At 37.6% G+C, this 15,663-nt stretch overlaps 1 protein-coding gene across 5 annotated transcripts in view; it reads left to right on the top strand.

The window, feature by feature from the left end:
* SLC35F5 (solute carrier family 35 member F5) overlaps positions 1-9,174 on the top strand; it is a 31,784-nt gene extending 22,610 nt beyond the window's left edge. For 4 of the 5 annotated variants that reach the window (XM_030453860.1, XM_030453862.1, XM_030453863.1 and 1 more), the window contains 2 exons: positions 137-222; positions 1,124-9,174. In XM_030453860.1, coding sequence (XP_030309720.1) covers positions 137-215 — 79 coding nt within the window. In that variant the 3' untranslated portion in view covers positions 216-222; positions 1,124-9,174. Of the gene's footprint in view, positions 1-136; positions 258-1,123 lie in introns of all 5 variants that reach the window. The other variant, XM_030453861.1, reaches the window with a different exon arrangement.
* Positions 9,175-15,663: the final 6,489 nt, after the last annotated feature.

The raw sequence follows: 15,663 nt of genomic DNA, 5'->3' as shown, positions 1-15,663 counted from the left end.
GTGCTTTAGAATGGGGGTGGTTAGTAGGTGAAGAGAGGTTCTTCTCCCCCTCTACTCTGCCCTGGTGAGGTTGCTTCTTAACAGCCAATTTAATGTTACTGTGTGGCTTCAAGTGAAGACATTTGTTTCTTTTAAGAATGCCGGAGGAAAGTGAACAATGTGAAAGCCTCATTCCTATGCATAGTGTCTCACAAGATGGAGACAGTTGTTCATAGACAAAAGGTATGGTTAATAAACTTCAAGCAATACAGAGAAAGGTGAGGATTGGTTGCATTCATCTTATATAAGCTCACATTTTTTTTTACAGGGCATACAGTTAATCTCATTCAATATTGATGGATAGAATTTTGAAAGTTATGTTCAAAGCCATTATTTGTTACCAAGTATTATTCTCACCTTGCTACAGTTTGTGGTCAATGGTTTTGAAATGTAAAGTAGGTTTTTACTTAGAAGTATTACAGCATTCATCAAAAATTGGGCATGAGTCAATAAACCAAAAGAGGAATACAGCTTCCTGGTATGGGTGATGTCTGTGGAAGAAATCTGAAGTAATTATGTCATTCCTGTTAATGCTGTTGAGGTCTCATTTGGGCTGCTGCAGGTGTTGAAAAACATTGACTGTTTTAGAAAATGTAGAGGACATGGCCAGATTTTTATTACTAAGGGTCTAGAAAATGGAAAGGAGTCCTTGTGTTTGTAGTTGACAAGAATTAACTTGTTAAATTGCAGTAAATCTTAGCAAAAAAAAATTCTTATAAAGGTAGGTAGGACAGCCAGGGAGTTTGCAGTGGCCTTCTCTAGGAGGAGGTTACACAAAGTTTTGCATGGTTTGTAGATTCTGACTTGGAGTATAAAGATAGGCATAGTTTAAGCCTCAGCCATATGATTCAGGGCTTCATTTTTCAAATAGGGCAGACAGAATTGTTTGAGTATAGATTTATTCCTAATGTTGCTTAAATCTAGTAATGAAATTAAAAATTATTCTAACCAAAGCAGTAATTGTGTTGTCTTACCAGAAGTTATTTCCTTTATTAAAGAGCTAGAGACAAATACATGTTGTGATTCCTTTCTTGTAATTTTTAATTATGTAGTCATGATTTATATACTTTTTTTTTCTTCTTAGTTGTAAAATGGAATGATGCCCAGCGAAGAGACAATCTCCTGGAAAAGACCCTGAGGAATCATGTGTCAGTGCCTATTCTGAATTTGTAGTAAAAATAAGAAGTTTCAGTTCTTTTGAAACTTTAAACTTTTTCTCTTTCTTGCTTTTATCTGGTTTTATAAGTGAACAAATTTACTACATGCCTATCACTGTAGGGAGTCTTATTCCATCTGAGCAACCAACCTGCCTTATAACACTGAGCTGGTGAAGTTACTTGACAGAATCAAGAAAAAAAAATGCTCTTAAGTGGTTTTTGGTTTTTTTTTAAACTCACAATTTTGTTAAATGCTGGACAATATTGTTTTTTAAAGAATACTTTCAAATGAATTATGTAAATAAGTTTGCAGGTCATCAAGTCTTATAGGCTTTCAGATAAAGAGCTAAATAAACATGTTACCTGTGGTGGGTACAAATTAACTTTTTTATGTTGTATAAACTATTTGCATATTAATAGAAGAAAATGGAAAAATAATTTATTAAGTACATTCCTGTAATTACTGAGGCAGGATCCTTTTATGGTCCTGGAACACTACATATATATTGTATTACACCATTTTGAGGAACCTTGTAATGGCAGTAGGTGCCGATGTTTAAAAATCTTTTGTTACCTAAGAGTCTAGAATGTTTAAAATGTTGGTGAATGGTAAAATATTTCTAATTACAGTTCCTTTGGTTGTATATGATTCTCAAAATCTATGGTTCTTTTAATCAGAATGATTCTGTGACCCATTCTTTTTCCCAGTGATCTGACATAGAAAACTAAATCTGGAAATTTTCATATCTATAGCTGCCAACTTAAAAAAGAGATCAAGTTACTTGCAGAATTTTTTAGTCAATGGGTTGGCACTATGGTAAACTGCTAAATAATCTGAAAGATAAAGTTGTTTGCATGGATTTTTTTTCCAGTTGCATTAATAAAATTTATTCTTAAAATTAATAATTTTCCCTATAGCCTTTATCTTCCTTCCACTGCAGCACTTCTGTTCTATTTGATTCTGAAAAGTTATAAGTAATTATATTCAGGATTATTTGAAATTAGTTAGTGCCATTTTCCAGCTTCTGACCTTTAAGACACTTTTATTAATTTTAGCTTTTGATGAAAATTTTTTTTTATAATTAATGTAGGATAACTTTTTCAGCCAACAGAATTCCCCTTCCATAGCAAGGTTGTTAATAATGTAGGGTACTTTGCTGTCCTTCCATGCAAATATAGAGGGATGACATAATGCAAATGTCTTTTTATGTGTTAATACTCAGTCCTGGTGGTTTGGTGATGCAATTACTAGACAAGAGGGAGGGCAGGAAGGCAGCATGCTTACCTATATGTTTAGAAGGATTGATTGGCCAGCAGCCAGAATGTAATGTAAAAATCTGTAAGTAGATAAGGAGGAAAAAAAAATCAACAATGGGGGGGCATGCTATTTTGGTCAAATATTGCACCTTTATCAATATCTCCTTCCAAACTTTAATATTGGATGACACTATAAGTTTTGGTGATGTGATAGTAAGTCCTTCTTTGGACGACCAAAATAGAAATTTAAAAACCAAACTAACAAACAACACCACCAAAAATTCCACAACAAAACAACAAAAAACCCTCCCAACAAATACAAGAAAGCACAAATCCAACTCAAACAAACTCACTGCATTTTGACAAACTTTGCATTTCGTTGCCCAAAACCCACAAGTGGAAGGGCCGAAAGTGAAGTGTGGAGAACTAAATTTACATCTGACTTTGGTAGAATTTTCAGGGGTTTTTTTTGGTATGTTCCTTAGTTTTTAGGGGTTTGGGTTTTTTCTAAATTATGATAACTTAGAGGATGTTAGCATCATCTTTTTTCCAAGAAGTAATGTTAAGGCTTACTGGCAATAAAAAGCTGATGTCTGGTTTCAATTAATTATATGTTTCAGTAAGATCATAGCAAATATATATAATACTAGGCATTAACTACAATTCTTAATTAGTTGAGACTTATGGCATCAGCAAGTAAAGCCTGGGAAGACTGAGATTGCTTTTAGATGGGCAATTACAGTATTTTTAGCAAAATAGTCTAATACTGTCTTTTAAGTTGGTCATACTGATAGAATTGGAGTATCATGGGCAATTGTTGCTCATGTTTGCCTTGTGTTTATGGCTTAAAGTAAAAGATCATCAGTCTCCCATGGATGTCACTGCTGTTAACTTGCATTATTCATTAGTTTGAGATGCTAATAAAAGAAGTACTAGGAGAATATTATTCTCTCTTGACACCAGAAATGTTGAAAAATGGTTTTGTTGAGTATGCCCAAAGTTAGGCCCTTCCTACTGCTGTTTTGTTGGTTTTTTTATAATAGAAATCTGTTCATCTGCTTTTTTTTCTTTTCTTAAAAATACTTAAATATTCAAATCTCATGGTATAGATAGCAGTCCTTCTGCATTGAAGTTCAGTTCTCTAGAGAATATGAAGCAAAGCAAATTGTCCTCCCTGAAAGGATTTTTAAACAGCGGTGCCCCTTGTAATTACAAGAAATCTGTTAAGAGTTTTAATTATGGAAGCCATGACATGTAACATTGTTCCTGCATTTAATAGAATGTGACGAGGTTTTTTTCTATAAAATCTTGTGATTTTTAGTACAACAATATTTTATAAATATAATGTCTAATTTGAAATGTAAATTGTATAGCTCTTTAATGGGTGCTTGGTAAATGCACAAGAGATTTAGCTTTGATTCTCAGGTACCTCTGAACTAATGGAGACATGCTGTGTTTTTCTTCCTCATGACACAACTGGAATGTGAAGGAGCTCTTTCATAAGTGCTTTACCCTCTGTGTGCTAGCATAAATTGTTATTGCTCTTACAGTTTCAATTTGGGAATGTCTTTTACCCTGATCTATTTCTTGTAGGAAGCACATACACTTAGAAATAATGAATTTTTATCTCAATCATTTCTTTAAATGTCATTAGATGCTTAAGGAACAGTGATTTTCCATGCCAACAAAATGGGAAATGAGTACTACATGTGTTGCTCTGTCAAACAGTTGAACTAATTCCTGTAATCCTAGGAGACAACTAACAATTTCTTCTGTGTATGTCTGAAGTTTCGGAGCTGTTTGGGTTTTTATATAGAGAGGAAATAAAGAGGGTTTTTATAGAGAGAGGTAATTTGCCAAACACCATGTAAGCATGCTGTGGTTTTGGTGAGTCTTACTTTGATGTACTGTGTACTGTGCTCCAGAACAAAGGAGAGAAAAAAAGGATTTCAGTTTTTCTGGCTACTTTCTATTAGGTTTCAGTCAATCCTGAAAATGTGCTCACTATGAGGGGTTGCTGTAGATGTAATACTAATTCAGCAAAGGACTGAAATGCATACAACATCAGTTCTCAACAATTGCTTAGAAAGCCTGGGGCAGATGAATGCCACTGCAAACACTGACTGGTGTTTCTGTTGTCCAGTATGCACTTTTTTTGTTTGTTTGTTTTGTTTGCTGGCTTTTTGCCTGTGGTAATCCATATGGAGGTGTGGGGGCTATTGTATGTGACTGATCTGGCTTGACACCAGAGTTAGGTTGGAGTGTCCTGCAGACTCAAACTGGAGCAGGGCAGGTGAGGCACTGCCTGGGTGCCTCAGTGTGGGGGTGCACATGGTAACCCCCTTCAGTGGAAATCCAACCTGGTGTTCTTCACATGACAAACCCTGGTGCTGCATGTGGTTCTTGACCTGGTGTGCTGGTGTCTGCATTGCAACCTCCTTGTACCAGCAAATAGAAGAGCCTGCAAATCACTTTTCTTCATGCATGCTGATGTAATGGTCATTCTCTTTCACGATCCCCATCCTACCCAGGTACTGCCATTCACACCTAGGATTGCTTTAAATGTGGTGATAAAATGATTTCTTTGTGATTCTTGGTTCCAGTTCTCTGCTGAATGTTATTATTCCCTACGAAAAGCTGGTTCTGTCAAGGTAATGTGCTAAACTGATCTCTCAGAGAAGAGGGGGAAAACAGTTAAATTCCAGTCATAGGGTGAGTTTATGGACACAGTTTCAAATTTTGTATTAAAATAGGCCCCAGTAAGGCAGAGTTTTGCTTGTAAATGAAGTTAAGAAGTGGCATACTCGAAAATGAAGAAACAGAAACTAATGTTAATACCACATTGTTGAGTTATAGGCCTAGCTATAGGATCAGTTAATCAGTTTTAATCTGATTAAAACTTTTAATCAGTTTTGTTTATTTGGGATAAGTTTTTGAGTTGGTTACCATTTCTGTTATCATTGTCTTATGTAGTGTCTGCAGTGTAGTAGTTAGAGCTGCAGTAGCATTGAAGTGTTGATTCACAAACTGTTGTTATGCATCATTTTTTGTTTCTGTCTGATCCAGAGTTACATTAATGCTGTATTTTGTTTTACATGGCTATTGCAGGGAATGATTTCTCAGGGAAATATGGGTGATACCATGTGTTGTGAGAGCTCATAACTAATTCCTGCTTCTAAAATTGCTACAAACATTTTCAGGTTTCTCTCAAAACACTTCCCATTACCAGACTGTCATGTTGAACCTTCCTTAGGCTTTTCAGGTAAATCATGATGTGAGTTGTTCAGAACCCTTAAAGGTCTCAGTAAAATACAGTCTGCCCAACACTTTGTTACTTTGTGGACAAACATGCATTCTAAACTGATGCTGCAGTTTGTGTGGTTTTCTACTTTATTGTACTATGCATCATATAGATTAAAAGTTGCACTGCTGATTTTGAAGCTGTATTTACAGCATGGCAGTGACATTAACTTTCAGGGGTAGGCAATGCTATAGTAATACATAATCTGATTCTAGGCTAGAGTACCAGTGTAAACTTTCCAACATAAATTTTAATTTTGATCATCAGATTTTTACAGAGTCTCTTCAGTTTGAGGCTTTTTGTTTGTTTTTCCAGTAAAGTTACCTTGGCTAGACTGGGAGTTGTTGCAAAGCCCACCAGAGTCATAGACAACATTAATAAAATAAAACTTTATTGAAAAGAAACTTCAGTCAGGTTTATGCCTGACCTTTATGCCTTTGCAGTATTTCTGTCTGCAGCATACATTTGGAGTGGTTTGCTTTAAGATGTAAGTAATAAAAAATTTTGGTGCCAGTAAAAATGGTAAACATACCACTGTAACTGGTCACAAAAAACACTTCCCTGTAGCCAGCATGTAGCTTATTTATCTAAAAGGCAAATTTGTCTCTCTATATGGCTTTGCTTTATAGTCAGCTGTATGTTAACCAGTTAGTTGTATATCTCCAGAATTTTTTTGTTGATCTGAGAACACAATTCCTAGGAATCATAACTCTAAAGATCAGCTTCCTCATGATGATTTCCAGTTTGACATTTCCACTTACACTTTTCAAAGAGTGCAACAGGGCATTTCCTCCCTGGGTAAAGCTACTGTAATTGTATTTTACCTGCCCTAGTTCTCTATATTGTTCTACATAAATCTAACATTAAAATGTGACTCTGCTAAGTTACCTGTGTTCTCACAGTCCTCTGAGTTAGTTTTGCATCATTACATCTGGTATAAGTAGGTAACCAGAGTTTTTCTGAAATGCTTACAGTGATGTGGAATGCATCCAGAATGTCTTCTGTTTTTCACTTCTTACTTTTAAACAGCATAAAAGGCTTTTCTCTTAAAATTTTTATAGAAAGTAGCTCTTTAGTTGTACAAATGCAGAGTTGTTTAGCTACCTATCAGTCTGTAAATTTGCATCCAATGTTCTATTTCCCTTTTTTAATGAACTTTTGACTCTTCCATCAGGGAAGGTGCACAAATATGTGTGTTCCACAGACAAAATGTGATGGTACTGGAATCGCCTCAGAAGTAGTAATTCAGGGATGTTTCCATAGTTTTTCTTGTATGTTGCTGAAGTTTACCAACAGTTTTTTTAATAAACAAAACAACAAACAGCAACCAAACAAATTCCCATACCTATCAAGCTCTGAGGGAAAGCAGCCATTTAACATGGAGCTAATTTTATAATATGCCAATTGCTGTCTTTCAATTAGAGAGGTCCTTCAGTGTATTGCTCATATTGCCAGCTCAAGTCTTTTCCTCCTTGTCTGTGTTACAGGTGATGATTCTTTTCCATCTAAATCTGACCTTTTGCATGCCAATTAAACTTGTTCCTCTTGCAGTGAGTGATTTCTCAAATATTTTTATAATCTCTTTTCTTCTTCTTTCTGCTGTCCCTCTAGCTAAAGCTTTCCAGCCAAACAGTATCCCTTTCCTAATGGCAAAGAAAAACCTATTAAAAATAAAATAAAAAATCTTAAAAATAAATAATCCTACTGTGCAGCATGTGGGATCATCTGAAAAAATCCCGAGGATAATTTCTTGCATAGCACAATTACATATAGTGCTTTGCCAATAGTGTACTGCATTGGTCTCTTTCTGGTTGATTTTGATTTAATATAGAAAGCTGATATTTTAAATACTCATTTCATGTTGAAGCTGAATGTTTAAGCTTGTTTAAAAAAAAATAAAATTGAGTATATCTGTTTGGAGGGAGAGTGTACATACTGAGAAGTATGGAGTGTGTATTCTATGTACTCTTCTCTGTATTTTGGGGATTTTAGGGTTTGGGGCATTTTTGTGAAGTGTTACAAAGTCCCATATACAACCCAGTTACAAATCAATGTTCTGTCAGTTAAAAATCATGACAGGCTGTTAATGCAAAGCTACATTGAAAGTGTAGTCCTGGTCTGTGGTTAAGCTGACAGGATCTGAATGGAATTAGAAAAGTGTAACGAGTGTGCAATACAACTTCAGCTTTGTGTAGCTGAAGGGGTCCTGGTAATCATTTAAAATTTGTATAAATTCACTTTGGAGTGCGTATTAGTAAAATAAAATTGTTTATGATTGATTATTTTTTCTTAGTTACTTGTACTGGTTGATTTGTGGAACTTCTAAAGCTTTTGTGCATTAAAAGATGCACAAAACCAGTAGCAGTTTTGATTCTTTTGGGCAGTATATTTTGTACTAAATTTCAGTGAATTCTGAGTGACGACTTTAAAGCAGAAGCTGCTTTAACTGAAGAACTTTCAAGTGAAGAAAACTCGTTTACATGAAGTCTCTGCAGTTTGCTGATAATTCAGATGTGCTGAGAGCACAGCTACTTCCAGGTACACCCTCTGCAAAACCTCTTTGTACATTTTCTTTTAACAATTTCCTTAGTGAGACCAGAACCTGAGTTGCTGAAGTGTTCTGCATTTGCACTTAAATAACTGGTATCAGAACGTGTTAAACCTTGATCTGTTTCTGATAAAAAAGAAATGCAGCTTTTTTATTCAATTTCCATTTAATGATAAGTGTGTTCATGCAGGGAAAAACATATAATGATGGATTGATGTAGTGATTTTAAGCCAAGAAAACAGCAGGATGGCAGTAGGAAAGCTGAAATGAAGATGCATGTCTCTTCAGAAACTCTGGCTTCTGGTTTCTTCCATCCCTCTTTGTACCAAATTAGTGTCTCCATTATTCCAGAATTATGCAGGCAAAGCAAGGACCAGAACTTTTACCCTTTGTTTTTTAAAAATGAGCATTTGCTTTTGCCTGGAGTATCTTTGTTCTGTCAATTCATTTTCTGAGGGAGGCCAGTTAAATGAGAAATACAGAATAAGTATTTTTAATTAAAATTAGGTTCAAGCTATTAATTATTTTGAAATTCTCTATATTAATAGAGATCTAATGAATGGAAATTAAAGGCCTTTATTGCAAATACTGAACAGTGCTTATATATTTTTAACAAAATCAGTATATATATATATATATATATGAGTATTTGAAACATACCTAAAGGTGAAAATCAAGTATTGTTCTTGTGTTGGTAGGTTTATAAATTGACATTCTTAAGATCCAACACCAAAACCCTACAAAAGGGCTAATGAGAAGAAAATGTAATGTATTCTGATGAGCAGCCTGTGTAATACAATCAATGGGTGTGATGTTTTTGTTCTGTATGATATTTATTATATGTAAGTAAACAATAAAGATTATAAATCTTATTTTCTTAACAGAAATTAATATTTTGTTGGGGTTAATGCACTTTATACTGTCATTTAAGAAAAAATGAGTGGTCACTAAGGGAGGGCTTCTTTGGGAGAATAGTGGTCAAAAGGTCTTGATTTGACCCACTTTTTTCCTCCTCTTCTAGCCTTAAAAATGAGTTTTAGGATGTCTTATTTTACCCAAAATTTGCTAGCATGCCAAAAGGTTATAATTTGTTCTCAGATTGGTCTGCTAATTTATCTGATCAATTCCCAACTTTTAATCCATCCTCATGGCTGGAGGTCATCTTTGCAAGATGATCTTTAAGGTCCCCCCCAACCTAAACTTTTCTGATTCCATAATACAGGAATTATTAAAGGTTTCATCAGCAGGGGGAGCTACTGCAGTATCCATCGCTTTAGTGCATTACCGACTTCCAGTACAAGAAATATTGAAGTGATAAAAAGACAATTGACTATTTATCATCCTTGATTCTTTTACCTAACCTTCCTTCATGCAGCAGAACTTTCAGTGGCTTTAAAGCTCTTGGAGATGATAGGCATTTACCTAAATACTTAATGTGAAAATTAGAAAAAAGTCTGTTCCTACCATAGACTTTTCTGAGTTTTCTGGTTGCCTGCAGCTGAATTTTGTTTACTGATAGAATCATCACTGCAGTTTTGACACTAAAACAGGGGGATACTTGCTATGCCATATCTAAAACATGGAAAAATGCAATATAATATTACTGACAACGCAGGCACCAAATGGATGAATCTTTAGATGGATGAAGTTTTAGACCAGAGTTTCTTAAAAAAAATTACAAGCATGAAGACATCATGCCAAACACAACTTGCAATGTGGAGAAAGACACAAGAGTGTGCGTGAAACACTTTGCACTTTAGCTGAGGAGTCAGGAATCCTCCCTGCATGACCTGGTCCTATCTGAACCATCTTCACAAAGACAGGGGGTTTAATGCTTTGTCCTGATGTCCAGTGTGGGAACTTGCAGTGAGCAAGGATGATTTAATCAAAATACTTATTTCCTGGAAGCTGTGCTTACAGTGCACTCTCTTGTGAATGCTGCAGGACCAGGAAGAACTATTAAAACTGAAGAATATTAAGCCTGTGACTCCTGGTTTTTACAGTAGAGTGGTAAAGTAGTTGTAAGTACAGTGAGTAGTAGTAAGCTGGCGTGAGAAGCTTGCTCTCAGCTGCCATGAAAAACAGTTCCACTTAAGAAAGCATTTATAAAAGTCCACTGAAATTATCACTTTGCAACAATTTATTCTTGGCATCAAAGGGACAAATTGTCATACGTGCCCCTTCTTTTGCAAAGTGGAAAGTTCTTCTTAGTTGGCAAAGAAATTTGAGACGTAGCAAAACTTCTGTGTCAAGGCTGTAGTGCACTCGGGTATTTAGGTTTTTGGAGGTCTGCTTTAACTAATGAACATGGAGTCCAGCTTGTATTCCCTGAAAAGCAGAAATTCTGCTACTTGGATTCAAGATTATGAAGTAAGTTGGCTTCAAAAGCAATGTAGGCTTGGAAAGGTAAAGTGGCAATAACATGTGCCTGTTTTTTTTTTTTCTATGGTTCTAACTGATGGCTGGAATCCCAGTCATTGTGTGTTTGCCTCCATTTTAAGTTATTAGAGAAATGTAAGAGGTGGAATAGTTTTCAATTTTTGGCAGGCTCTCCTTAAAACACACTTAACCTAAAATTTATCACTTATTTAAGCTATATCAATACTTCGAGTTGTGCTGAGCAGACAAGTGACTGCATGGATGGCCAGAGCAGTTGGGCACAGAATTACATGAGGGGGGCTTTTCAGCAGAAGTTTTGATAAAAGATGTGTGGAGGCTCCCAAAGAAAGCCAGGAGCTGGCAATGATTTGCCATCGTTCACTAGCCCTGGGAGCAGGGAGCCAGTGGGTAAATGACTGATGGGAAATTGTTTCAGGGGTTGTTTGGGCTTTTTTGTGTTGGTTTTGCTTGTTTGTTAGTTTGCTTTTTTTTTTTTCTTTTTTCCTTAGTGGGGGTTTTATTTGGTTTTTTCTCACCTCGAAGGTGATTCACTGTATTTTTACTCCCCTAGGCCAGTAAGATCTAAACTCCTGGTTTAAATCTCTTGATTCTTGGTACCTTCCTGTAAAGGTGGGACAAGGTAGGGCAGGACAGCCAGGTTGCTTTCAATCTCTAGGACCTAATTTGTGGACACAGTCTCTTACAGTAACTCTGTGAAGTCTTCAGTTTACACATGTCAGACATGGAGCTGCCTCTTGCCAGAAGCTCAGTGTTACTTGCTGGTAGGTGAGGTTTCAAGCTTCTGAGAAAGATGATTCAAATTCTATTTTAAAACTACTTCTATCAATTGTATGTATATGGGAGATGCTTTTCTTGGGTTTTATTTATATCTGCAACCCAAATATATCCCGTTTATACTGATTTTTTTGGCAAAGGTTGAGGTTTCCAAAGAAATGATTTATTACCACAAAGTGAACTCTTCTTCCTCTCCTCCCCTCATTTGCCCTCCCTGTTCCCAACCTCCACTCCAGGCTTATGTGGAAGAAAACCCAGTTCAACTTTGCAAGCTTTCAGGATCTTTTTTTTTTTTTTTTTAGTTGAGTTATCTGTTACAATTTGCTGCAACATGAAGATGTTCATGCCATAAAGTTTCCTTAATTCTCTAAAGAGGCTCTTCTTTGTGGGAGCTTTCCAGTTTTGTGTCATTTCCAAGGCTTCCTTGATGCTAGGATTATGCTGCTAATGATGATGAAACCCTCATGGTTCCTCTGCAGGTTTGTGTTGACACAAAGCAAAGGGAGGCTCATAAACATAAAGGAGCATTCTGCCTATCTAGAAGAGTGTCCCCATTTAGAATGAAGCCCATCTGCCAGTAGATCTATTTTTAAGTCCTATTGGAAGGAAAAAAATCTTGCAGTTATCAGCAGATGGCTTCTGTGGCCGTGGGGCTGCAGGTGAGCAGTGCCCCAAAGGAGGTTTCTGACTGTGAGATCCCAGGGGAATGGGAGCTGAGGAGGAAGTTGGATGCAAGGACTCCTGATGAATACCTTTCCCCAAGTCCTCTGCCTCTTTCTGTGTTTCCTTCCTCACAAAGGGATGCACAGATAGCTCTTTTCACTGATTAAGAAAACAGCATTTATTGATAGTATAAATTTTAAAAGATATTATGGAATTGTATTACTAATGTAACTAATATGTCTTTAGTTAAAACATTTTGACAAAAGGGCTGACACTGACTTCTTCCTCCCCTCCTCTCTGTTAGCTGCAAGCTGATGTCTCCATCTGTCACACTTTTTAATGTGGCTTTTTCCCCATTGTATGATGAGCCACCAGTGAGTAGAAATATGTCTTAAGTAGTTGGTGCTGTGGCTCACTCTTGCAAGCAAGAAGTACATAAAAACTTAACTTGGAGTCACTGCTCTTCATCCAGGAATGTGTTGACCAGAGAAAATTTCTAAGTGTAGGAGGAAAAACTCCTTGAATAATGTGTACTGAAGTATTTTCTCAAGGAAATAGTTAAGGACTAAGCCAGTGTCCTTTCTGAGATGCAAAGGGGGCAGTCAGGAGCAGCATGACCCGGGCAGGAACAAAAGTGCTCATCTGTCAGGAGCTGATGCGGAGCCCTGGGAAGGGAATGAGCAGCCCTGTGGACCAGATGGAGATGCACAAAGGGTTGCAGTAAATGAGGTGCTCTGGAGCTCTTGGAAAATGAGTCAGCCTGAGCTGAAATTATTTCTGTCCTTGTTTATATCCTTTTTTATAGTTGAGGGTAGGGTATGAAGATGGAGCTCTTGGTAAAGCTTTAAAGCAGAACAATTTTGTGATAATCTCAACTGTTCTGTGAATAGTGAGTAAATAATCTTCAAATTCTTATGGATTAAAAGTTTCAAAATAACCAAAAACCTAAAAGCTTTCAATTTAAAAGTGTTTCATAATTTTGAAAAGCACTAACTTGCTTCTAGAGGTCTAACTGATATAAAGGTTTGGTGACACACAGAGCCTGTAATGAAATAGTACTAATGTGTTGGCTCTCTGCCAAAGTAATTCCTCAAAACACCTAGTTAATGTTTTTAATGATGTGTCTGCTTTATGGCTCTGGTCTGCTCTTATACCTGCCAATCTGCTTCCTCCATTTGCAGTTGATTTCTAAAACTGCCACATTGTCTCCCTTTAGAAATTCTTCGTTTTTCTCTCTCTCTTTTTTTCTCTCTCTCTCTCACATGTTTAAAAAAAAAAAAAAAAAAAAAAAGACTTTTGACAGTTGAATTGTTTGCAAAATTGGCAGCAGGCATTTTAGAGTGAAGAGGCCCCAGAAGTACAGAGGAGCTGAGAATCCTGGCTTTCCATGTCTCTTCTCACATGCCATCCCATTTAATCTGAAAGCATACATTGGCCTTGAAGTGTGTTTCCAAGAAAGCTCATAACAAAGCTTCTTGTTCCACATAACAATCTTTGAGACCTTGGTATTCTACATTTAGAGAGCATTATACTTTTTGTTTTCAGGAGAGTTTCAAGGTAAGGGTTGCTATGTAAAAACTCAGCACAAAAGACTAGAGAAACTCCAATCTTATACTCAGCTCTGCAGTGTTCCTTCTGATTTTCATCTGTACCAACAACCCAATCTTTTACACACTAACTTGAATGTTGAGAGTGGACACAATATTACCTCTTCCCCTTCCTTATCATTACTGATTATATTTGGGAAAGTCCTTTCACCTTTCAGTGGTTTGTGTTTTCCCCCTCCTAAAATTATGACAGTGATTGACAGGAAGCTGAACATGAGCCAGCAGTGTGCCCAGGTGGCCAAGAAGGCCAATGGCATCCTGGCCTGGATCAGGAACAGCGTGGCCAGCAGGTCCAGGGAAGGGATTCTGCCTCTGTACTCAGCCCTGGTGAGGCCACACCTCGAGTACTGTGTCCAGTTCTGGGCCCCTCAGTTCAGGAAGGAGATTGAGGTCCTGGAGCAGGTCCAAAGGAGGGCAAGGAGGCTGTGAAGGGATCCAGCACAAGTCCTGTGAGGAGAGGCTGAGGGAGCTGGGGGTGTTCAGCCTGGAGAAGAGGAGGCTCAGGGGAGACCTCATCACTCTCTACAACTCCCTGAAAAGAGGTTGGAGCCAGAGGGTGGTCGGGCTCTGCTCCCAGGCAGCTCTCAGCAAGACAAGAGGGCACGATCTCAAGTTGTGCCAGGGGAGGTTTAGGTTGGATATTAGAAAGAATTTATGGAGAGGGTGATCAGGCATTGGAATGGGCTGCCCAGGGAAGTAGTGGATTCTCCATCCCTGGAGATATTTAAAAAGAGACTGGATGTGGCACTCAGTGCCATGGGCTGGGAACCGCGGTAGTGGATCAAGGGTTGGACTTGATGATCTGAGAGGTCCCTTCCAACCCAGCCGATTCTATGATTCTATGATTCTAATTTTATTTCTTTATGAGGTAAAAAGACAACAACAAATTCTTGGCAAGCTTGCTGTGGGGCTTGGGCAGCAAGCTGTAGTTCCTCCTTCCTTAAGAGCAATTCAGTCCTTGAAGATGTAATAACCACAGCTTGCTGCCCAAGCCCCACAGCAACACTGGCATCTTTTCTCTCTTGCTACTTTAAATATCCCTGATTCCTTCTGCCCTGCCAGACCTCTGCTACTTGAGCATTCAGTCCATTTCCCAAAGTCTTTAGTGCTCACTAGAGATGCCAACAGGAATAGATCAGTGCTACTGCAGTGCTAGGCCAGGACCTTTAATCCAGGTGCTGCTAGAGAGACACCAATGAAGATTAAGTGCTGTTACCTTTTTAAAGGAAGTATTTTAGCTGTTTAAAAAGGGAGTAGGGATTAGTCCAAACAGCTAAAAGACTTATTTCCTCAGTGTAACAAATGTCAGTTTATCTCAATTGCTGCTGCTACAGAAGCTATGTCTGTATGGAAGGGAATGGTGGAGTAGAACAGTAATAGAGAGGTAAAAAAGGCACCAAATACAAAAGGAATGAGCCAAGGAAGGGAGAGGTAGGGACAGAGGTTAAATAAGGTGGCTCAAATGCAAGGTGAAGGCTGTACAAGTCTTAATTCTGCCTCCTAAGGCAGTTACCTGCAACTCCCAAAGCTGGAAGAGATTGACCATAGAGAGCTGAAGGCTAAGAGCTCCTTCATGCAGGACACCTCTGTAAATTAACTTTGATGAGGTAAAACTGGAGATGCCAGTGTGTGGAGAGGACATAACTTTTACACCATGTTGCAATGCTGAGCTGAATCCAAGGCATTCAGCAGCAAGCTGAGCAAGAGTCCTCAGCAAAGTGCAGTAAAGCAGGGACTGATCCTCAGGTTCTGCAGATAGCCAATGTCACGGTTTAACACTGACCCGGCAATTAAACCGAATAACAGACGCTCTCTTTAATCTCTCTCTCCCCTCAATGAAGAAAGGAGAGAGAATAAGGGAGAGAGACTTATGAGTTGGAAACTAAACTACACAACTTTAATGAAACAGTAATGGTA

Source organism: Calypte anna, chromosome 7, assembly GCF_003957555.1.
Source record: "Calypte anna isolate BGI_N300 chromosome 7, bCalAnn1_v1.p, whole genome shotgun sequence".
Classification (NCBI taxonomy): domain Eukaryota; kingdom Metazoa; phylum Chordata; class Aves; order Apodiformes; family Trochilidae; genus Calypte; species Calypte anna.
The sequence above is the reverse complement of the archived record's forward strand: the minus strand, read 5'-3'. Positions and strand labels throughout refer to the sequence as shown.